This window comes from Argentina anserina, chromosome 7, assembly GCF_933775445.1.
Source record: "Argentina anserina chromosome 7, drPotAnse1.1, whole genome shotgun sequence".
Classification (NCBI taxonomy): domain Eukaryota; kingdom Viridiplantae; phylum Streptophyta; class Magnoliopsida; order Rosales; family Rosaceae; genus Argentina; species Argentina anserina.
Genome location: NC_065878.1, coordinates 7,489,624 through 7,515,563, shown reverse-complemented (window position 1 = coordinate 7,515,563; position 25,940 = coordinate 7,489,624). Strand labels below are relative to the sequence as shown.

Below are 25,940 nucleotides of genomic sequence, written 5' to 3'. Positions count from 1 at the left end.
CAAATGCAATAGATCTCGATCGACATAGTTTCCCACAAACCCTAGCTACTACCTCATTAACCCTACGAATATCAACCTGTCGCCGAATCCACTAGAAGACACTACGTAAATGCCTACTTCATTCGTAACACCCACATATGTATTCAGTGTAAATCTTTTTACATGGTAAATCTGTTCCATTATACTAAGGGAAATGATGATTTAGATTAAAACTACTTCACCATGGAGTACAGTTCCATAAAAAGTAAGTAAACTATGTTATGAATACATGTCTATGAGGCTCGCAAAGACCCTCGTCCCAGTCGTAGACCTTCTGGAAAATGTGGTGGAACTAGGTCTACTTTTAGCACGACATCCGGTCCACATGTTTTATAAAGAAAGTCCACCTTGTTCACAAGACAACTCCCAGTCGACATTCGATTCAATTTCGGTTCCTAGTTTGGAAAATGATTTTGGAGCCGTTAGAACCGAGTATTCACGACTATATAAGAAAAATCCCTAATATAAACATCTTTCGTCGCCGCATCCCTCATCACTTTCTTTTCTTTACTGCGTAGACTCCTACTAATTACTATACCAGCAAGCCAATCTCCTTGATTCTCAAGTCGACGGCATAGTCGTTGATTTAGAGACAAGAGAAGATTAACATCCTGGGCAGCTAGGCTTTTTTTTAAGTTCTGGATTTTGAGTTTGATTCGGATACAGAAGAAGTATTTGAAGGATATGGAGAAGAACAATTTGATGAGCTTCGAGGGAATAGGCTTGCAAGAATGCATTCCCGTTGTTTGAATTATTTTTCTTATTTTCTAAAGGGTTGGTGAATTGTGTTTCTTATTATTGATTTTCCTAAGTTCATTCTTGTTGGATTGTATTTCTTTTTTTTTTCCTAAGAGGTTAAGATCATTAGATCAATATTGTTGAACATTTCTAAGGATTAAGAACATATGTATTTTCATTATTCTAGACATTATATTTTTTACATTAATTTCATGCATTATATTATTATTTTAATTATATTTATATAATTATTTGTTATTAAAAAATTAAAAATATACACAAAAATACAAATCCGATTAATCCTCGATTAATACTCTGGGCGCTGGTTTTCAGCTGTCCGCCCGATTAACGCATATCGTTTTTTATTACCTTGATATATATATATATATATATCTCAATTATTTTTGAAATAATTGAGTATGTTAATTGTTGATCGGGTAATTGTACTAAAGAGGCTATTGACGTTCTATATTTGCATTTTGAAATTGCTATTTTATATAGTTATTGTTTAAGGCTTTGATATAAATATATATTACAGTAAATTTTTGAAACCGTAAAAACTCGGAAACTAATATGATATTTATGATTCGATTCAATTCCGGTTCCGGAAATAAATTATGTTAAATCCGGACCATTTTTTCTTTTTCAATTCCAGTTAGAGTTCCGCGAAAAAACGAGTATTTTAGAACCGGTCCGAGTCTTAGCAAATACCTTGCAAATCAAAAACACTAGCCTCTAAAGTCAGGCGAGAAACAGTGAACACTAGGTTTTCTTTTTTCTTTTTCTTTTTTTAGAATGAGTGAACACTAGTCTTATACTAAAGAATGAATTATTTATTAATTATTATATTACCAGTTTTATGGGATACTCGTGAGCAGTAGCAAAGAAGAAGAAGAAGAAGAAGAAGTTCTCAGTAGAGCTGGACTCGATGCCAACGGTTCGGTTTATGAGCACTAACCGAAAATCGACACCGAATTTTCGGTTTCATGTTTTCCAAAACCGAAACCGAAAAATATACATAGAAATCGCGATTTCGGTTAACCTATAATTCGGTTCGGTTTCGGTTTTGTTTCGGTTACAAAACCTAATATCCTTATTGACATTTCGTACTTGACTAGTGAAAATAAAAAGATTAAAAGTGAAGGAGTAAGCTACAAGTTCAATACTTTAATTAAGTTATATTCACCAAATATCAAGAACTCAAATATTAAGTAAACAAAAATAGTGTTTTGCTGAAACACAACAAGTTAACCAAAATAAACATTAAACCCCATGAGTTTCATCACCGAATGTTCAGACTTGTCTTAACATGAGGGCTAGTTGACAAAACCCAAAAACATTACATTAGATCTCTGCATGCATAATTGTACACATACAAAAATCAAAATCATATATTACCTTGTACAAAATCACATATCTATACATTTATATATTTATTACCAAATTTATGTTTTGCATAAGCACCCAATCGATTACATATGTTCATCAAATACAAGTTATAACCTTAAATGTCAATTCTCAGTTCGGTTCGGTTTGGTTTCCGACACCGACGCGGTGATTCCGTTCGGTTCCGATTTCTCAATTTCGGTGCGGTTCGGTTATGGCCGATTTCGATTTTTTCGGTGTCAAAAAGTCCAGCCCTAGTTCTCAGTCTCCACCCCATGCTATCACTATCACTATCCCAAACCCACCACCACCGCCTTCTCCCTCAAACCCCCCAATTCTCAACCCTCCTCTAACCAACTCCGTCGCCCCAAAACCATCTCCACTCCTCCTCCTCCTCCTCCTCCTCGCCCCGCCAAACCCGTCCCCAAAATCCCCTCTTAACCCCTTCAAAAACCTCACTAATTCCACCCATGTCCCCACTCCACCTCCCACCACCGCCACCGCTTCTCTCACCAACAAGCTCTGGCTCACCAGCAAGCTCTCTCCTCCTCCGCCGGACATCGAAGACTCCTCCTCCGACGAAGAAGAAGGACAAGCAGTTAGCTACAATGACTGGAAGAAGAAACCGGCGCCGTCCAGAGCCGAGTTCCGGCAAGAGGGGAAGATATTCGTAGGGAATTTACCGAACTGGGTGAAGAAAACCGAGGTGGCGGAGTTTTTCCGGCAATTCGGACCGATAGCGAGTGTGATTCTGATCAAGGGACGTGACAGCACCGAGAGGAACGCCGGTTTCGGGTTTGTTATATACGGCGGCGGTCCCAACGCGACCAAGTCCGCCATGAAGGCGGTGGAGTTTGACGGCAGGGTTTTGAGTGTTCATTTATGGGAATATTGTTTATGCTCATTGGTGAGTGTTCTAAGTTCAGTATTATTATTATATGCACAGACAAATTCTCACTATTACAACCTGAGATTCTACAAGTTGAAAGATGAGCGCATTAGGAAGTCTTTGTTGAAACTGTCCTATATCAAGTTACTTTTAAAATCTGATATCTAGAATTAGTGCTCCAAGTTCAATATTGAGGATTTTTGCATTTATGCCAAGCTGATTTCTCTTCTTTTAATAAATTGTGTAATATACAGTCAAACATGTAATATGGATCGAGCTGAGGCATTGGTACGGGAAATGGAAGAAGCAGGTATAGATGCTCCTATTGACATATATCACACCATGATGGATGGCTACACAATGGTTGGCAATGAAGAGAAATGCTTGATTGTGTTTGAGCGACTGAAGGTACAAAATTTGGTGAAATAGTTCTTATGCCTATGCTGATATGCGTTTCTTTTGAAACATCCATAAGTGATCTGTTTTATTTTAGAAAAATTGGTTACATAACTGCAAAATCAATTCTTGTAAAGACTTATGATTAGTGATTAGTTAAATGGGATGATAAAAGTTCTATGCTCTTAACTATAATTAGTATTTACAATTAAATGAAAATTAACCAGCTATATAGTTACTAATAAGATCTCTTCCTGGAAATTTAACATGTTACAATTTGTTGCTAGTATATGAAATGAATAAATAACATACATGATAGGGTACAGTGAATTAACCTATCCTTCACATTTGCCTCTTAAGGAATGTGCGATTGACTTTTAAGTCTCAATTCATAATTCAGAAGTTATATTTATGGCATTTACATGTCTTAACTTATCATACAAAGTCTAGGAGAGATAAGTATCGTATTACAGATTTGTCAAATGTACATAATCATTTGTCTCTTTTATCTTCCAGACACTTACACTTTCTCATCATCATAGGAATGCGGCTTCACACCTTCTATCATCAGTTATGGATGTCTGATCAATCTTTACGTCAAGGTATTGCACTGTATAACATTATCACAAAAAAGTGAAGATTAATTGTTTCCATATATTCTGGGTGAATGCCATTAAGGGTTTCTGTTTACTTAGTACACCACTTTGCCAACAAAATGAAAATCTTGTGGAAGTTTAGGCAGAATATCTTGTAGTATTGTTTGTTTCTTTTTATGACGGATGTAATCATTCAAACTTGCAACCTCAATTGACCTGCTTATCCTCTCTGGCAGTCAAACTTACTTGAAACAGTGGTTAAAACATTCTCACCCTTAAGAGAAGCTAATGAAATATTCTTAATGAACAAAATCACCCAAGTATATTCTTGTTTCTTTTTTTATCCGGCTACCTCTCTGACTGCATTCAATGCCATTTGGCAATACCTACACTTTCAGGGTGGAAAAGTTTCTAAAGCGTTGGAAGTCAGCAAGATGATGGAAACAGCCAGCATAAAACATAACATGAAGACGTATTCCATGTTGATTAACGGATTCTTAAAGTTAAAAGACTGGGCTAATGCATTTGCAGTTATAGAAGATTTGATGAAGGATGGTTTGAAGCCTGATGTTGTCCTGTATAATAACATTATAACAGCATTTTGTGGAATGGGTAACATGAATTGGGCTGTTCGCACTGTCAAAGAAATGCAGAAGGAGAGGCATAGACCTACATCACGTACATTTATGCCGATAATACATGGCTTTGCTAGAGCTGGAGATATGAGAAGAGCCCTAGAGATTTTTGATATGATGAGGATGAGTGGATGCATTCCAACTGTGCATACATTCAATGCTCTAGTTCTTGGTCTTGTGGAGAAGCGGCAGGTAATATACTTGACCTATATAATGTATGACATGTGTGGGTCCTTGCTAAGAGAGATTTCTTCTGATGGGAACTGAAATAATGTGATTTGTTGTAGACACCCTAGATTGTGGTTCAGTTATCTAAACCTTTAAGTCTAGATCACTATTTTATAACGTCAGTTGACCAATAGTATAATAATACTATTCAGGTACTTGTGCGGAATCTTCTTATTTTTGTTTTTATAGTTGTATTAGTTATGGTCTCTAGTATGTTGGAATACATAATCTTTTAATGTGGATTCAACAAATCAGCAGGTCCACATCATTTTATTTCATAGAATTGGGTTGACATGCATTACCCTGTCAAAGAGATTCTTGAGTAATGCATGGTTCTTTTGCTTATCTTAAAACTGTTGTAATTTGTAAGAAATAAGATAATTGGATGCAAGATTCCCTGCTTCATTTTGGACCCTGCTGGTACTTCTAATGTCTGGAAGCACTTGATTAATCATCTGTGTTTTTTAGCCTGGTGATTATGCTCAGATTGCCTCTTCACTCCAGTTGTAACCCCAAGTCATCCCTTTTGTTTTGCAGATGGATAAGGCTGTTGAAATATTGGATGAGATGACACTTGCAGGCATTAGTCCAAATCAACACACATACACAACTATCATGAATGGTTATGCATCTTTAGGTGATACTGGGAAAGCTTTCGAGTACTTTTCCAAGTTGAGGAATGATGGCCTAGATATTGATGTTTTCACATATGAGGCATTGCTGAAGGCATGTTGCAAAGCAGGCAAAATGCAAAGTGCTTTAGCTGTCACCGAGGAAATGAGTACTCAAAAGATTCCAAGGAACACCTTTGTGTACAACATATTAGTTGATGGGTATGGTTTGATATACCTTGATGCTACTGATATACTTTGAATCATCACACTTTCATCTGTCTTTAATCTATTAGTATTGTGAAAGTTGTTATGTAGATACTCATGCAAATTTATATGACCGTGTCCAGTATAGTATAATCTCTACTGTGTTCTTTGATTCTATTTTCTGCCTTTTGACCTTTCTGGTGTCGCTGACATAATTTTTCCCTTTTGGTGCAGATGGGCTCGAAGAGGTGATGTTTGGGAGGCTGCTGACTTGATGCAGCAAATGAAACGGGAAGGGGTTCAACCTGATATACACTCCTACACGTCTTTCATAAACGCTTGTTGCAAGGCTGGAGACATGCAGGTATCCTCTTTTAATTTCTTCTTGTATTGACTATATTCCTATTGTTCGGTTGATGAGGAACGGCTTCCAGTGATAGCGTTTTTCCTCCAACCTATTCCTCAAAAGAGAGGTTCCTCCTCTATCCCTTCATCTTTCTCGCTAATTTGAACCTTCCCCCTGCTTTTAGCAACCAAATGTGGCATATAATCCCCAATCATTTTTTTCCTTTCCTTTTTTCAGTTTGTTATAAATCAAGCACTACCAAATGTGGCTCCATAACATCTTTTCTGTTTTTTTTTAATTATTATATAGTATGAAATGAATTTTGGTCAGTCTTTGCATCGTCATAAAGGAAGTAAGATGATTTGCGTTCCTATATGTTTGTCACAATCCTGTCTGGCCAAGTGATTCAGTTTATTGCATATCTTTCTTGAATTCAGTTGTAAGCACCAATAGACACGGAGAACCTCATTTTTATTATTTTTATTTTCAATTTAGTTCTGCCAAATTGTAATGTAAGTGAAATTTGTCTGTCAGAGAGCTGTGAAAACAATTGAAGAAATGAGAACTTTTGGAGTGAAGCCAAATATTAAAACGTATACAACTTTGATACATGGTTGGGCGCGTGCGTCTCTACCAGAGAAGGCATTGAGATGCTTCAGAGATATGAAGTCGGCTGGATTGAAACCAGACAAAGCTGTGTACCATTGCTTGATGACATCTCTGTTGTCAAGGGCAACTGTTGCTGAAGCTTACATTTATTCCGGTCTCTGTCTATCTGCAAGGAGATGATAGAATCTGGTTTGACTGTGGATATGGGAACTGCAGTTCACTGGTCAAGGTGCTTATGCAAAATTGAAAGAACAGGTGGTGACCTTACAGAAGCCCTGCAGAAGACCTTCCCTCCTGATTGGAACTCATGTCATACTTTGTATGCGAGTTCTGATGTAGACAGTGATTATGAAGTTGATGTAAATAGTGATGGTGATGATGATGATGATGACAGGGAGTTTGCTAGCAGAATAGATGACATTATGATGACGGATGAGGATAGTCTGAGGCACGCATAATGGTCTGGAATCAAGTTTTTGTTGTAATTAAACATTAAGTTAAGCATCACCCATAATTCCTGGATCCGGCTGTTGTAAAAATGCGGACGTAATGGCTGATAAAATCAGATTCCAGGATGAGTAGCCGCCCCTTGATTAGTTTAGTTATCATTCTTTATGGGGCTTGAATGTTTTATTGTACAGAATCTGAGTCACATTCTTAAAACTATACAAGGGAATCAGCTGTTTTATAATGTATTATAGCCAATCCAATGATTCTGCATGGTTGTTATCAGGAAGTATCATTACAGTGACAGAATGAAGTGTCGGAAAAGTATTTCATGCTGCGCTCTCCATGCACCAAGTTTCTGTCTTTGGCCAATGGTGGCTTCTTGCCTTTTTGTATCTTGCATTGCTTCACCTACCCGCCAGGGTTCATTTCCGTCAATTTGCCTTGCTCTTTTTTTGGAATCACTAAGGCTCAACAGAACCAATCTAGATCGTGCCCCATGGCGACGGTTAAATCCTGATTGCTCCGACGCTGGGGGTTTACAGACAGTGCCTTCATTTGGAAAAAGTTGGGGACACAATGCCGTCTTAAATGAGCGGTGACATCTCTGGATAGGGTGCAGACTTGTGTGGAATAATGATTTCCATGACCGTCGCTTTTAGATGTGGGAAGCTTTTAGGGGCAGCGTTGGTACGCAAAAGTGCAAATCGATTACTCTGGAACTTGCTAGAACGTGAATAGGTCTTTTGAACCGATTATAAGCTTTGATCTTTCATGTCCCTAGATACATATATACCATTATTGGGAAATATGTCCGGAATCAATGTCGTTATTGATAAATGTCTGTCTGCTAATGTAAGTTACCAAGTTGAGTTGACATTCAAATATCAAGCCATGTTTCCAATACGTTGTTCTGGTTTTCAGGGAAGGAAACCAATAACAACCACTTCAACAAAACAAGAGCGTCTTTCTCAATAATTAGATCCACCGAAATCTGACAGCGATATACCATTACTTGTCTAAACTGAAGCTGCAATTTATTTTTATTTTTACATTTGAGTGATGAAGTCAGTGACAAGGACAAAACGAGAGCAAGATATCTGCATATGGCAAGGATGCTTTCGGCTCTTGAAGCGAAGATTGAAGATACTTTCCGCGGCCAAACCAGCCAACAAATCCAGAAGAACCAGCTCCATGCACCATTAACATTGATGCAGGACTTCCATTGAATGTAAGTATTTGTGGAACTGCAGCCATTCATGTACACCACATGTAAACATTTTCTATTGAACAATGTCCACAATGTCCAAGGTGCGAAAGATCAAGCAAAGATTTAAGAAGGGTACCACTAAGCACACATATCAGGTTTAACTTATGATAATTCGTGGTTAAAGATTAGGGAGGTTTTTACGTTCATTACTATAGAGTAACTTTTAAGCTAGTTGAGCAAGGCAAGAAAACAAGACCCTAATGGCCAAATACATACCTCATTAATAATATCCTCACTTCCATGAGCCAATTGTTGCTGATCAGCTGCCCCAGATTTTCTTACTAATGCAGTCTTTGCAGTTATAATATCAGCCTATGAATTCAAGAGAAAAAATGTCAGTGTACGTTATCAAAATATATATCACTGAATACTTTATATTGAGACTTTCAGAGACGTCTAAATGACACAGAAAACCACTAGAGATAAAGATGAGCATAAATTATACATGGTACCTCTGCTAATGCAGCTTCAACAGTCTTCTCCCTTGCTTCCAGAGCATTTCTCCTACCTTCCACCTCCAGCTTCAAATTACCGAGTTCTTTATTAACCTCCTCAAACTTGAGAGACTGTTCCTTTTCTAACTTCTTCAAATCATGCAATTCTTTCACTGCGGAAAGAGAAAGATTGCTCTAAACTCCAAACCATTATACATTTACCCTAAGTTTAATCTATCATCGAGATCAGAAAAGAAAGGAACATAAATGAATATTAAAAATTACATTTTGCTTGCTGTTTCAGTAGTTCATCCTGGAGAACCTTGCTTAGGACTTTGTCACAACTTATTTTATCTTTTTCAGCCTTGTAGTCTTTGCTAGTAGATTTAGCAGTATTGACCTTAAGAATTCAAAAGTGAAGAGTATTATGAACTACACATTTAAGCCATGAACACACCAACCGCAATAACAATCAAAAACAGTAAAAAGCCTTCAACACTATATGAAATTAAGCATTAAGCAGAAAAACTGCGCCTATCATATGCATTAATTTTAACACCACTACAAGCACTTCAAATATGCATAACAATTAAGTACAAAACTAAAAAGCATACCTGTTCTTGTATAGCATGCATCTGGGCCAAGTACTTTGCCAATTTTTTGGAAACCTAAGAATATGCACAGAAAATTGATCAATAGTACATAACATTGAACTCTTTATCAAACAAGCAAGGGATATCTAATGAATTTATGCCAAGATGAAGATATAAGTGTGCAACTATGTTTTTCTTTTTACAAGTATATATATGCTGATCAATGGCCCAATGTCTCGTGATATTTGAGGATAAATGAAGGCAGATATATTCATCTTTCTCAGTCCAGCTATCATCATAAAAGAATGCAACAGTATGATTACTCAAAATCCCTTCATGCCACAGATTCATTTTTTTAGGCAAGACATGACAGTTAAACTCTAGGGCAGCATAAGTATTAGCCTTTTATGTCAAAATCTCTCAAGTTTAGCCATTTGTAACCATGAATTTTGCCAGCAACTAACTTATAAGTTAATACAGTTCGGGTTATGGAAGCCTAGACAGCATCTTCTAACCTCGAGCTATCTATAGGTAGAATACTTTTTGAATGATTAACTCAACTTACAAAAGATCAGCATGCAGAGGCAACAATACACTGAATATCAAAACAGATTACCTTCGCATACACCTCATCAACAGCAGTCTTCTCCTTCAAAGATTGCATGGCTAACATTTCATCCTTCGAAGCCTGCTCTCTAATTAATTTCTTCTCTGCTAAAGCTCTCTTCAAGGAAACACAGATGGTTTAGTTAATTAGACCGAGCTTCTGGTAAGCAGTAATGAAACAACTAAGATGAGATATAGACATTATACAAATAACTTAACGAAATATAAATTCTGTTTATATATAATAGGTACTTCAGAAATGTCCCAAGTGACAGGGCGTATAGAGATTGATTATGAGGGACATTTGCAGTAGCCTGAAGGCACATTGTAGGGAGTAAAACCAGATATCAGTAGAGTTATAATCTAGTCTTCCATACGGCGTTGCAGAATCCACAATTAGTAATCAGAAGTCCCAACTGTGGTTTCTTTGTACAAAATTAAGACTCCAGATTTGCAGCTTCATAATTAGTGTTCACTCCAACAAGCTTTTACAAGGAACAAGAAGGACTACTGGCAATACCAGTCAATTAATAATGAAGTACTCATATCTACTACACGTCAACATCTACACAAGCACCATGATTAAAATATGTCAATTAATTATTAAGGAAGATCAGAATCTTTCAAAGCTCACAACTTCTCATGGATGCATCTGTTGGGCCTTGGGGACTCGAATTTTATTAAAGGAAACTTGGAGAGTCAGTACTATAAAGCCTTATGAGCAGCTAACCCAAAACCAATTAATACAGGAGGAGAGGCCCAGGCCGTAAAGGCACGGCTTCTCATGCCCTTCAGATGTGCACTGACTAAAGCCAAACCCATGAAGACTGAGTGGTGCTAAGCACATGTGAGCACTAAGAATAATATGTAAGTGCTCTGACACCATTAAGTAGTTAGAGCACCACCAGAAACTAATTGGGTCTAGGTGGAGATTGAAGCCTATGACATTGTAAATTGTATGCCAAGGCTACAAATTTTTACATGAGATATACTGTAAACACTGCTTACTTCCTTTAATACACATTTATTTCTTTATCACACCTCTAGCGAGAAAATGGATTATATTTTCCCATATAAAAATGTTGCAAGATATTTGTGGTGCAAAAGAGTCACAAACTAATCAGGTCATCTAGCTGCGCACTGACCAGCATCTAATATCATAAGCACCATATTGAAACACGATACTAGATTTGGAAAATCATGTTATATTCAAAGATACATATATGCTTGTCTCTCAAGTCAAATCGAAAACGTAGCAAAATGTCAAAAGTTTTAAGGCCTCCAGCTGTGGGCTCATCTCTTCCACTAGAGCCTGGCACACTTCCAAACATGTTAACAGCAACGATGTCACTTCTATGTGGAAATGATTTCCCTTTCCTATTTACATTATATTTGAAGATGGTAGAAAAGTAAAAAAGAAACAAAAAAAGAGATGAGCCACTAATCCAAAATCTCCATCAACCTACCTAGACCATGGTAAAAATTCACACATCTCCTATCATGTTTAGTACTCAGTACCAGGTAAAAGATCTTTACAGGTTTCTAAAACATGATAGCACTAAACTTACGAACTATTAACTACAACACTTGGTGTGGGGATGCAAATCAACAGAAATATACTGTTATTCAAGAAGCAAAATACTATAGACCATATCAAAGGGAAAGTACCTGCAGTTTTTCGGGTGATTGAACAATTTTTGAACGCAACTCGTCTTTCTGAATCACTTTTGAGCAGATCAAAATCAGCAACAGATATCTGGAGAAGAAACATAATAAGAACAAAGAAAATAAATCATACTATATTTGGATAACAAATCCACATAATTTTTGCCAAATCATCTACCACATATTCTGAATAGACAAATAAAGCCTAGATATTTTTTCTGTTGGTTGGAGAAGACCCAAGCTCACACACCTTTATTGAAAAACGAAACAGAAAAAGAACCAAAGCCTTGGACATTAACTATAGAAGCAAAATATGACTCAATATGACAATAATAGGAGGTCGTATAAGAATGAGATAATACCCTAGGTCAAAAACATAAGAGCTCCAACTATTACAGCCTTCCGATCTAGAATGATGGATCATCTCCATCATTGCATATGGGAATATGGAAAATTTACAGGAAAAGACATGACCAGAAGAATTGTGTGAAGAGTATTTTTCACCAACAGTCCCTTAATTATGGTGTACCTACCAATGTGATACCTCAACTCTTAATCGTACCAATGTGATACCCAGACTCTAGTATTGCTATCATTGAAGTACTTCCGTCAGTTTTTTTTCAACTTCTCCATCATCTTGGTGACGTGGCAAGTACGTGAGGCCTACAAAGAGGGTTAAAAGACAAAATTAACCTCATCTGAGAGAAACAATATTTTTCCGGCCCTTTACCTTGAGAAAGACACCCAACAATTCCAATTTTGGCGCCAATTTTCCCTCCATACTCCTTAATTTGTGTCTCTTATCTAAACTAAAGAACTACCGCCAACCAGTCGACCACAATCTGATAAAACCTAGATCAATCTCATTTTCTATTTTTACCCTAGCACTTGTTAAACTAACAGAATAAATATAGAAATTTATATAGAACATCTCATTTCCACAATCTCGTTAAGTTAACACATGTATTTGAATTTCGTTAAGTTATGTGTTTATATATTCTTATGAGATTGTGGAAATGAGATGTTCTATATAAATTTCTATATTTTTTCTGTTAGTTTAACAAGTGCTAGGGTAAAAATAGAAAATGAGATTGATCTATGTTTTATCAGATTGTGGTCGACTGGTTGGCGATAGTTCTTTAGTTTAGATAAGAGACACAAATTAAGGAGTATGGAGGGAAAATTGGCGCCAAAATTGGAATTGTTGGGTGTCTTTCTCAATGTAAAGGGCCGGAAAAATATTATTTCTCTCAGATGGGGTTAATTTTGTCTTTTAACCCTCTTTGTGGGCCTCACGTACTTGCCACGTCACCAAGATGACGGAAAAGTTGAAAAAAAACTGACGGAAGTACTTCAATGATAGCAATACTAGAGTCTGGGTATCACATTGGTACGATTAAGAGTTGAGGTATCACATTGGTAGGTACACCATAGTTGAGGGACTGTTGGTGAAAAATACTCTTGTGTGAAATATATGAATTTATACAGTCGAGGCGCCACTCATGGAAGCCCGAGAGTGAGCATCCTCCCTTTTCTCCCGATGAGTTAGGCAGAAGTTGATTCCAAAGTTGAACCCGTTTCTACAGCGTGAAAAGGTGGTGTCCTTACCTCTGCACGAAAGGAGAAGGAATAGTCTTTAAACTCAACCCCAACTGAAGCCTAGAAAGCTGACATCTAAACTTTACACAAAGGTCCAATCTCATTCAAGTTTGTCGTAGGTTTCTTTAACAACTTAGAATTGATCATGCAATTAGGGTCCTTATAGGCTATCCTATCATATTGACACTTAACACATTCAAGCTTAGCTCTGAGCCTTACTAGAAATCTAACACACTAACCCTAACATGCAACTCCGAGTAACATAAGAAGTTAATGTGTTCATAGTACAAGTCTAAATCGAAACCTAGATAATCATGCTAAGTTCTAAGCATACATAACAATCTAAGCAAATAATCAGTGAAGATAACAAAGAAACAAAACGATTAATCAACTTCGAGCATCATAACCGTTTGTATCTTTGGTTAATTAACATATGCAATTCTCAACTCCAAGTATCAATCACACATGCAATATAAGAACACACTGAAAATTATCTAAGTATTTGAACGGAAACACACGGCAAGAAAACCTAAAATCATTGAATAGAAATCGAAACCTTTATTCATTACATAACTCGAAAGTCAAGAACAATCTCATAGATAAGATCAAAATAAATTTTAACAAAACCTAAACAGAAACCATCAAAGAATAAAAACATAGAATTCTGAAATCTAAACATGAAAATCATAGAGTTACACATTGAATTATCCTCCAAGGTATCACACAAAGGTAGCATGAGATCTTCAAGAGAATGGATATCTTAGGCTTCAAACTTTGGATCATAAGGATGTGAAGGATGGCTGATTTTCGGATTCTAGGGTTCTTGGTCTTGAGGATGTGTTTAGGCAGAACTTTGATGATCAAATTCTATCCATGCCGTGAGGTATATATAGGAATACAAAACAGCCTCTATGTTGTGCCCTTAAGAGATATAATCAGATATGTAAGTTGAAATCTTATTTGATATGGACTTGATTATTGAAATCCAACTCCAACTCTAAATGGAAAATGAAATCTGAATGGGAGACACTAGATGGGTTGCACGACATCAATCCTTCTTCGACTCATGACTCATCTTCTCCTAGTTCATATATGATTTATCTTTCCTGAAAAGAATAAGAAAGTTAGAAATAGAAAAAAAAAACAAACAAAGGAAGGTAGAATCCTAGTCGAGTAAGGAATCATAGCTCAATATGGATTTTAGACACTTAGCACGTGTTCATCATAAATTCACTCATATTCGAATTAAGCTCTTCCTAAACACTTATTCATACAAAAAAAACTAAAACACACGAAATAAGAAGTAACAAAGAGTAAAGAATATGACATATATTCATTAAGAACGTCAGACTTTGTGCTCTTATCACTTAGATCTTCCAAATCAAGTATCCGACAATCTCAACTTCTGCAAATCGAGTTGCTCCTTTGCCCATTCAAGCTTTTCCAACACCGAAATCTATCGGAATCGACCACCTGTAAGTCTACCATGAATGATTATGGTCTGGGATGCAAGATTCTGGTCTGGGTGAAGAAGGAAGAGAGAGAAGAGAAGGAAATTGGGGGGAAGACGCGAAGAGAAAAACTAGGAAGAAGGAGATAAAAAAAATTGACATTGTTATGAGCCTTGTCAAATTTGACAGTATGGGAACTCATTTTAAATTCACGTCAATCCACCTAAGCCAGATTTGACATTATCGTTGGAGCAGCTTGGCAAAGCCAATTCTTCCCTTTGAGCCTCCAAGCTATTTGTTTGACAGTTTTCGTTGGAGATGTTCTTAATGACTCATCTCTTATGAAGTTTAATCTATTAAATTAATCATATTTAAACATATATAAGCATCTACTGCCACCCCATAGTTTTCTTTGTTCACCCAATAATCATATGTCAATAGTTTTCTTTGACCGTGAGGAGGTATTAAATGCTTCTGAAATGGATTAGGTTACAATTGAATTCGATAGGTTTTTGTCCACTATAATCATTGGTTTTTACGTAGGGATGAGTATAGGGATTTTATGTACTCCACCCAACTCCCATAAAAAATAAAGGATTGTATCCTTGGTTTGTAATCTTTGATTCTATCTAGTGTTACATTTCTCAAAAGAAAGTATAACAACCCAACTATTTCACTTTTTTTCTTTTGAAGGAAACCACATAGTTTTTATAAAAATGAAATCAAATGCCAGAATAGCAATTACATACCGCGCTACTACCATCTACAAATAGATAAAAGCTGTGAGAAACACTCAAAATAATACATAGCATACGATTATTCATTTAACAAAATCATGCTTAACTTATTCAAGCATGGAACTAAGCAAGAACGCCTAGTTTACAACTAAATAACATATAATAGACATAAACAAACATCTATGTCGTGTGATTTCCCTTAAAAGGGTCTTCATTAGCAAAAACATCTACCCGAATCGGGGCCTTGAATAGGCCACCCATTAACGGCACCAAGGCCAAGTCCAGACCATAGCCCAAACTCCCCAAAGTCCCAAGACCAAACCCAACTCAGAGAGGCCCATCTTCTTTGTCATAGCCGCGAGATTCAACGCGACCCATTCCTCCCAACGTAGCCCTGAGACCACGTCGTCTCCTTCAACAAGAAAATTCCCTCAAACGTTATAGTAAGAGACTACCGCAACTAGAGACTGAACAACACCTTGGTCTGAACCCCACACCTCCTAAAGAGCAGATCATCGGTATTAGATCGTCGACATCACATATCTGAACCTTCAAAGCTTGGGATGGAAATCCCACCAGTGAAATCGCCGTAAGGAATCGAGCCCCGACCAAGGAATCAGATTAGCTACAACCATATCTCAAACCTCCTGGCCAGAGTCTCTCACCACCAAAACAATCAACGTCAGGAGTCCTCCCAACATTGCCGCCGTGCAACATCCATCCACAATCTCCGCCTTACAATAGCCAATCGACAGCCACCACATAGACATGTTCAACGCCCAGAATTGAACACAACCGCCAAACAGAAACCCTAGGTTTCTCAAACAGGCTGCTCCGAGTCTCTCGGAGGCAACACATTTTTTTTATCTCCCTTAGAAAAACATATAAGCAATATTATATATTTTTTTAAAGAAAATCTTCATCTCATTTTTCTTTCACTTTGTCATATATTATGTTCTATATTCAAATGGGTGTGACTATTGTCACCCTACTGTCTATAGTACACCTTGCATTTTATTTTTACACTGTATTTTCCAATTTTACCCTTAAACAATTTGAAATTAAAAAGAAAAATCATTTCTACCTGCAATCTTACATATCTAATGATCAACAATCAAATCTTTTCAATATATTGTATTAGGTTTTCAAAACTCGAGATTTGGCATTAGAATCAGTGTTATAAATTTTCCCAAATTATATATTGCCATAAAAAATTAATTAATATTATTAAATTTGAGGCTTAATTAGCTAGAGATCGATCATATTGAAATACCAGACAATCAAGTTGATATTCGTAATTGATTAAGGGAACAATAAGCATATATAGATAAGAATCAATATATTAGTGATTGATCTAGAGGTTTTGCATGTAATGGGAATATTTTTTGATATAGGGTGAACGTAGCAAACCGTAGGGTGACAATAACTGCACCCTATTCAAAATTTATTGCGGCCTCCTCTTCAATTCTATATTAGTATATCACTTTCATAATTTCATTTTATTTACCTTGCTATTTTCTCTACTCAAATTGTGGTGACAATAGTACAGACCAAGAACTAAGAACTTAAAAAAAAAAAACCCCATAACGATTATATTAAGAACAACTAATGAAGACAGATAGACCGTAGGAGAGCCTCCATATGGAGGATTCGCTCCATACCAAGCATAACTTAGACCAGTACTAAGAACTAGTTTGGCCATTTTGTGGGCAACAAGATTAGATGAAACTTGAATATCTCCCACTATCTTACCAAAATCAGAATCATCTCCATCCAGAACAGTTGTTGCTTTAACCAACTCAAGACAATCAGACTCAAAAACAATAGGGGCTAAACCCTTTTCTATCGCAAAAGAACTGACCAACCTGTTTGCGAACGCCTCCACCAGAGCCAGAGACTGCACATAATCAATACGAGCACTCAAACCTCCCACAATAGCACCTGAAGAATCCATGATCACTGCACCCAAGCCTCCCTGCTTACTAGCAACATCAAAGCACCATCCAAATTAGCCTTAAGCCATCCCACAAGAGGAGGGACCCAAGGTAATCTAACCCACACCTGTCTAGTATGAGAGTTCCTAACAGATTTCAAAACAGTAGTATAAGATCGAACCCTGTAATAAACCTGGCCAATGTTGGACCTCTTATCCTTCCATAACCATTGATTACGTTCTTTCCAGAGCGACCATAACACAATAAGTAACAAAGCAAAGTCCTCTCCAGATAATATATCCCGACAAACTGAAAGTCAATCCATCATGAAAATAGAAACAGAATAATCATACTGAAGAGTACCAGATAATTCTGGAAACATGAGTATTAAGTCTCTAGTAAAGCAGCAATCCCGACGCATGTGCTCCACAATCTCCTCTTCCGCATTACAGAAGAGACACCCATCACCAACAAATACCCTCTTAGATCGTAAAGCAGCTAAAGTAGGAAGAATGGAGGAACAAATACGCCAAACATGAACCTTGATATTCCCGAGAATCGGAGAAAACCATATATGCTTCTAGAAACTCACCTGCCTTTCCCCACTAGACAGGGCAATGTCCCCATGCAGTAACTGCATAGCCAGTTGATATGGTGACTTTGTAGAAAAATGCCATTTGGCATCATAATACCAAATCAATCAGTCCTATGTGACCCTCAAGCTAAGAGAAATCGACAAAATCACCTCCACATCATCAAGACATAAATGCTCAGCCAACAAAACTATATCCCACTGCCTATCCGATGTAATAAACTCACTGACTTGACTGCATCGCCCACTCAACTGTGCTACCGGCCGAAAATCTCTAGGCTGTGGTATCCAAGGAGAGTTCCAAGCATGCACTTGCTCCCTAGAACCAATCTGCCAACCAGTACCATTAACCAACAAACCCATAGCCTCAAAAATACCTTTCCAACAAGCAGAAGGACGAACTAGGGCCGGAACATTCCAGAAATTAGAGTTTGAAAAATAACGAGCTTTATAAATTCTACCAACCAGAGAAGTAGGGTGCTTAACCAACCACCAAACCTGCTTAGCCAACAAGCCAAATTATGGATATAAAACCCATACCTCCTTCCTCCTTAGAACTAAGACCTTAATTAGGATATAAGATGTGAAAAAAGGCTATAATGTCAGGTTGGTAACGGTATTGTGCTCAATACTATTTTATTTACTAATTATTTATTTTATTTTATTTTAAGAGAAATTTTAATTACACTCCATCAAAAAATTATTAATACACATCCGTTACATTTTTTTACTTATTATTTTTACCAAAATTCCACTTATACCCTCCTTATAAATTAAATATATAAGTGATTAATTTTTTGTACAATTAATTGCTAATTAGTTAAACGACATACATATAAGGTAATTAATAATTATTTTTTAAGGAAATTACTTTCATTCTTTTTCTTAAAGATTGAATCTTATTAGTGTCAATATCTACATGATCTAGACATATAATCATAGTCGATAATTGAGTGGTTGAGTGGATTATACACACCGTAATGTTATTATGCAAACAAAATGATTGATGATTATATGTCTATATATGCAAGATGAATTTGTAACATCCTACCATATGTCTTGGCAAATTTGTTGCTTGTTATTTCTACATATGAATAGCAAGTATTTCAATAGTTATTCATTGATGCTCAATTGCTCATGCATGATCTTGAAGAGAGATCCATCATAGGACAACAATTAATTTATGACATTAAGTCTGTAAAATTTCAATTTTATCAAAAAATTTAACCATTAGGCACAATCTCATGACTTGGTGTACTAGAATATCTATAAAGTTAATACGGTCGAGAGACGAAGTAATGTCTTAGAGCATCTTTAGTAATGCTAGTCATATTTTAAGTAAATGTCAACCAAAATAGCTTAAAAGTCATTTTGAATAGCTAATTTAGAAATACATCTACATCAATCCTCTATATTTTAGATTTATTTGAATTCAAAATATTCATTAAATGCTTAAAAATTATTTTAAATTTATTTATAAATTATATATAATTCTTTATGAAGAATGTTTTAAATTCAATGTTTTAACTTTGAGCTATCTCACTAGACAGATTTGTCAATTGAAATAGCTCAAAGTTAAAGCAATGTTATAATAGAAAGTGGTGCAACCACTAATTTTCGTAAAAAACTAAACATGTTCTCTAAAATAGCTTAAAAGTTAAAATGAAAAGTCTGCTGAAGATGCTCTTAACACCAAAAATGATATTATGGGGATTTTATTTGATGCCTTACTTTTATTACAAAATAAAAAAGGATAAAAGGATTGTAAAAAGAACTACTATCACAAATTATTTGGGAAAACACACACAACTAATTCCTTCACCAATTGGGACACATTGGGAACTTCCGAATTTCTCCTTCAGTTTTTTGATACATATTGATTTGCAAGCAGCTGGGTCACAAGTCGCGGCATTAACAATTGAGATTATGTTTCGGCTTGGTTCGAGTGCTAGGCCAGCAAGACGCGAACTCTCGACAATGTGGTAGTTAGAAGCCAAGAATATCATGATTATAAAAGCAAACACTAGTGTGGAACGCATTGCAACATTTCTTTCCATTGGAAAAATGAACTCTGTATAGTTTATATGATAGAAAGATTTTTTTCTCGATAGTTTTTAGTTATGAGAATAATGAGTGTTTAACATGAAATATATTCGTATATATAAGAACTTGATGGTCTATGTTAATTTGAAAAAGAAATCATCATTTAGAATCGGATCGAGCTGTGTGACATATTACTATTTGTTATTGCATAGATTTGGAATCAAATCCATCTTTTTATTCCAATAATATGAAATGATGTTAATTACTATTCTAGGAAGATAATCCTCGTTGTTTTAACAAAAAGAATCAGAGGGAAATTAATATTGAGAAAAGACAAAGGCTTCATTGCATATCGATCTACTCTATATATGTGACTATTCCCCAATATCAAGGTTGATCAAAGCTTGATCCAAGGTGATGTGAAAATTGGTTTCGATCATTTGTACCAATTGAACATAATACACATTTGGGTTTGAATGGGTGGCTAAATAGCTTTTTTTGTTAAGGGAGCTTCTATTCATCCCTCTCAAAATGGCAATTGGACCTCAATCTTTTTCTTAGATAGTTTTGACTTAATCAATGCATATGAAATTACCAAAAAACATATAACAATAAAAATACAATAAGGGAAATAATTCTTTACTTATCTTTAAAATATAAATGTAGATAATTATCCTTTAAATTTATTGCTAGACAATCCAAAATGAGATATCAAATTGCATTAAATGATTTACTTGATTACCTTCTATTTTAACAAACATAATTAGATAAAAAATTAATGTAGTTGATAAACATCAAATTGAATGTGGACTATTTAATAGATAAACTATATAACTATCTAGAATTTCTCATAAACTTCGATTTGAGCCAAAAAACAAAATTCGTTCATTAGATGTTAAAATATTTCATATACATTGATGAACAAAACTCGTTAATTAGAAGTTAAAATATTTCATATACGTTGATGTTACTATCAATGAATAAAAAATATAGTTTAACAATTTATTATGAATTTAGAAAACGAGTGGAAAAGTGATCGAATTAATTCGAGAAGATAATTTGTGTGATTATTATGCATTTTTCAAGTTGTATATAATAAATGAATTTGAAAAAGAATATGAAAGAAATTAATAGATAGCAGTATGATTTGATATTCAAATTAGATATTAAAATTAGATAATGGGCATTTTAGGAAAACTTTGGAGGTCTAAATAATATTTTAGGTATCTATAAAAGTAAAATTGAGGTCTACTGAGTAACGAGGTCTAAATACCGTTTTTGGAGGTATGAATAGAATCTCTTTTTTTTTTATTCTTTCTTCTTTGTATGGGTTCACAAATGTTTTTGTAATAACCCGATTTTTCGGAACGATGTTTGGTTTGTTTAATTTCTAAAAGTTGTGAAATTCATTAAAATGAAATTTGGATTGCTTGCGACATTACGAAACTAGAACGGAAACGTTTTCGGAACGTTTATTTAGAAAAAACGTTACGTTTCCGCAACGTATATATCGACTTTTATTCCGTTGCTCGTTTGCAAAAACTTCCTTCACGGACGTTGTAGAGCTCGTCGATACGAGTTTGAGGCCACGTCAAGCGTTCGAATCGGACGTCGTATGTGAAAGTTATTAACGTCGGAAGTTAGTTTCCGATTTTGGAAACGAGTATAAAAGGGGAATTATTCAGTTGAGGGTTTCCATATTTAGAAATCCCTATTCTCTCTCTCTCTCTCTCCGCCTCCATTCTCTCTCACCCCGAGTTTTCTCTCCCTCCCTCCGAAAATTTCTCTTCCAACGATCTCCCTCACCGACCGGCCGTGTCACACACCGCCAGCCTCAAGACCACCGCACGGGCCACCTCAACTATTCTGGAGCTCGCCGCGTCGTGCCTCGCCGCCAAGAAGCCGCTCAAACGTCGCCAAGTTTCTGCATTTTCCTCCACCGCATCAAAGCTCGTCTCCGGTGCTTTTCAAGCTCGAATCGAGGTGAGGATAGCCTAGGTTGGTTGTTGTGATGATGTTGTTGAATTCTTGAGTTGATTTGTGGTGTTTTGGTGGAAATCGGAGGTTGGAGATGGTGGGGAGGGTACCGCCGCCATAGGCGGCGCGTGTGAGGGCGTGGAGGGGTCTAGGGCGGCGTGAGGCCGTGGGAAGGAAGAGGGGAGGAAAGGAAGGTTTTGGGGGCGGCGGTGGCGTGCTACGCGCCGGGTTTAGGCTCGGCAGGTGGGGCCCACGCGATGCCACAGTGAGTGGCGCGTTAGCGCCACGCGCGGTCTGCCGGAGGTGGCGCGTGAACAATGTTTCGAAAACAGTAATTGTAAAAATTTATTTTTACGAAGGTGAATGTAAAAAGGTGATTTACGTACAGTAAATGTAAATTTATTTTACGTGCGGTAAATGTAAATATAAATTATTTTCAGTAAATGTAAAAAATAATTTCGGAAGGGTAATTCAGTAATTATTATTTACTGAGATAGTATTTACATTTGAATAGTATTCGTACGTATAGAAATACGTAAACAGTATGTACACGTACATGAATACGTAATTGATTCGTAAAACCAGAAATTGTTGAACAGTAACATATTATTACTGTTTTGCCATTTAAAGGTTTACGAAACGATTCTAAATTCTTTTCTTATCTTTTCAAGGTGATCGATAAATCAAGGAAAGGAATTACCTTCGGAAATTGTGAAATTACGCTCGAATTGATAAGGTGAGTAAAATCTCACATATTTACGAATCTACCCTTGCGGAGATTCAAGATTTTACAGAATTTTTAAGAATGGAATATGACATGTATATGATATAGTGGAATATATATATATTGTATAAATGGTAAATATGTACATATATATATATAGTTTGCTATATAATATACTGTTATGATTTTATGGTGATTATGTCATTTTGATGACGAGATTTATATATCGAGCATGTGATTCGATTTGTACAATATGAGGTGATGATTATTGTATGTGGTTTTAACATGGAGTTTGTTAAAACGTTTTGTCTTCGGACGAGTTTTTGTCTTCGGACGTGTTTATGTCTTCGGACGTGTTTGGCATGTCGGAACCTAGCCTTTGGCCGGGCGAAAGTTACGATACAGTTAGAGCTCTAGTCTGTCTGCCGGAGTACTGCATGTGAGGTAACAGATGGGTTATCGGCTCATGAGTACTCATATTTTTGAATGGTGGGTAGCAGAGGGTTGCCCAATATCGGCGGTGTACTATGTGAGGGGTAACAAATGTGTACCAGCGTTCATTAGTACCCGTATTATAAATGCATTTGGGTAAACAGAGGGGTGCCCAATTTCTCATGAGTACTTTCATTTTCATATTTTCGGGACAACCAGATGGGCCGTCCATTTACTCATGAGTACATTTATAGTTGTTGATTTGTGGATTTTCGTATATATTGATATGCGAGTTATATTTTTATTTTACTCATACGAGCTGTAAAGCTTACCGGGTTTGTGTTTACAATCCCGGTGCACCAATACAATGGTGTAGGGGATAATTCCGCAGGTGTTGATTAGTAGAAATCGAAGGACAACTCTGAAGACTCGAAGTCGTTCATTATCCTGCTTGTGGTGAGGTTTTTATTGTGGATTTGTGTGAGAACTTGTGAGGATTTATTTGTGAGTTTTGTGAGAGATTGTGAGGATTATTACATTTTCATTTTTATATAATGTTGCATTATAAATTTGGTTTGTAATAATTGGTTTGTCTGAGTTGTATTGTGAACTCAGTAATGATCCGCTGTGGCATTTAAATGATTTCGATTCGTTGAGATTGTTTTGGTGTTTCACGACTTTGAAATTTTGAGTTTTTATGCTCGGAATTTTTGGGGTCGTTACAGTTTTATTCTTTTAAATCTAGATTTAATATTCATGCTTGTACTTTTTGAAAATAAACTTCCCTAGATCATATGTACTTGTTGAAAATTTATTTTCTTTGATTGGGTTTCTTGTTACCACATGTCATTGCACAATTGTACCATACTTCAATTTGACTCTTTGTATGCGTTAAAATTTTTGCAGCAATTGGTAATTTTAGGCGATGGTTGAAAGAGAACAGCAGCACCGAAATGATGCAGGAGTACAAATACAATCTTCAACTGATGACATGGTTTCATTTGTGATGGCATTAGAGAATGCTTTGCTTCCATGCTTTCCTGCCATCAGAGAGTTCCCAATGAGAGACTGTTCACCGCAACCATCTCAACAGAGTTGGTACTATTATCTTTCTACATGTCATTTGATGGAAGCTTGTTTTATGTTTCTGTGACTTTAAAAGATGGATTATATAGCCTAATATGTTACTTAGTTAGTGGCTTAATCTCTATTACAAACGGTAATTGTTAACTACTTTGTTTGAGCCAGTGATCATCGTAATGGGCCTGTATAACAATTTGAAAGTTGGGAAAACAATTGGGAATAATTTGTGATTAAAAGGGTGAATAAGGATATGTTATGGCTTTTACACATTGATTTAGTTTGAAGTTCAAAGTTTTTGAGGTTCCCCTCTAGATAGAATTTTCAATTTTGTTTGTGATTTCAATGTTGTATACAAAAAAGTATCACCCCAAAATTCATAGACTTACTGATAATTAACCACTGTTTGTTGTTTGAGATTTTGGTTGATGGTAATGTTTGTGTACAGAGTCGTCATCCTAGAGAGAATTTGATCATCAATAATTATCTAATACTGATTCTCAGTCACTCTTAAGCAATGAATCAAGTTAAAAAGTGTATACTCCCTAGTTGCATGTTTACCAAAAGAGTTTAATGTATAATGATATTATTTTGTCGCTATTTTAGTTGATGTCAAGAAACTTGATGTCGAAAGATATGCGAGAGATTTTATGGAAGGGGCCGAAAATCTTCAGCACTATTTTATCGGTTTGCAACTTCAGGTCTGCCCACAAATGCTGAAAAACTCAAGAAGGTAAAACTATAACCAAGTGTTACAGTATGTCAACTTTGCCTTTCCTGCTTAATCTTGGTGATTTTCATTTCTTCAGCAGATTGCTGTGATGGAAGAGGAGTTGAAGGTAAAAATGGAATTATCAAGAAGAATGAAAGCTTAATCCAAGGGTGGAAAAAAGAGCTGAAATACCGATCGGAAAAACACAACACCGAGCTTGAGAAAGTGTAGAGATGTCATCTCACCTTATGAATTTTTTTTTTAGAAAATACTTAAATCCATTATCAAAAAATAACGAGGCAAATGAAGTAAGATAAGTTCAAGTATACATACATTGCATAAATCAGTTCAATCTTAACAAAACCCACAGTAGAATTAGAACAAAACAATGATGCATCCATGAATCCGTAACTCTAAACTCTAATATATGTTCAATAATGCATCTATAATTTAAAAACTCATGCCAAATACCTTATCATCTATCTCACTTTTACTGGTTCAAACCTAGATACTACCGATCTATATGTAAAAAAATAGAACCACAACCATCCCATTTCAATATCTACAAGTTCAAAAGAGTCTTTCTCAACTTTTTTCCCACTTTCCTCTTTCAAAGCCCAATAAACTTTCTAGATTTTGCAGCAACGAAATATGCGACAAGCTTCCAACATTCTTCCATAGTTTCAACCAACTTTTTCTCATGAAGTTAGTAGTATTGATCTCCACCGAGGTTAATTACATTGTATCAACTTTGCCACTGCGAAGCTCTTTCAAGAATTTCCTGAGATATGCGGCTTTATTCTTTAGATCGGTTGCCATACCTCTCAGATTAGACATCACACTGACTTGTTCTCGGTTTTATCTCACCTTATGATGTATTATTTTGGTCTTATAGGAATAAGTTATGATCAGTTGCATATAGATCGGCCAGACAATTAGGAAGATTATGCGTTTGGTTTAATTT

The 25,940-nt window shown here is 36.0% G+C and overlaps 2 protein-coding genes and 1 pseudogene across 2 annotated transcripts; 2 read left to right on the top strand and 1 right to left on the bottom strand.

Annotated features, from left to right (window-relative positions):
* Nucleotides 1-2,377: 2,377 nt before the first annotated feature.
* LOC126803496 (pentatricopeptide repeat-containing protein At5g04810, chloroplastic) lies at nt 2,378-7,218 on the top strand. Its single transcript, XM_050531294.1, is given in 9 exon segments — nt 2,378-3,028; nt 3,110-3,195; nt 3,307-3,460; nt 3,991-4,050; nt 4,443-4,871; nt 5,445-5,740; nt 5,960-6,089; nt 6,606-6,834; nt 6,837-7,218. Coding segments are annotated over 9 exon segments (2,337 nt in total). The 3' UTR covers nt 7,139-7,218.
* Nucleotides 7,219-8,242: 1,024 nt separating this feature from the next.
* On the bottom strand, nt 8,243-17,436 carry LOC126803495 (kinetochore protein NUF2 homolog). The gene is given in 9 exon segments (XM_050531293.1): nt 8,243-8,374; nt 8,614-8,709; nt 8,850-9,004; nt 9,117-9,231; nt 9,446-9,499; nt 10,041-10,148; nt 11,699-11,741; nt 11,743-11,786; nt 17,107-17,436. Coding segments are annotated over 9 exon segments (990 nt in total). The 3' UTR covers nt 8,243-8,329.
* A 6,673-nt stretch (nt 17,437-24,109) lies between these two features.
* Nucleotides 24,110-25,207, top strand: LOC126802947 (mediator of RNA polymerase II transcription subunit 28-like; annotated as a pseudogene).
* The last annotated feature ends 733 nt before the right edge of the window (nt 25,208-25,940 follow it).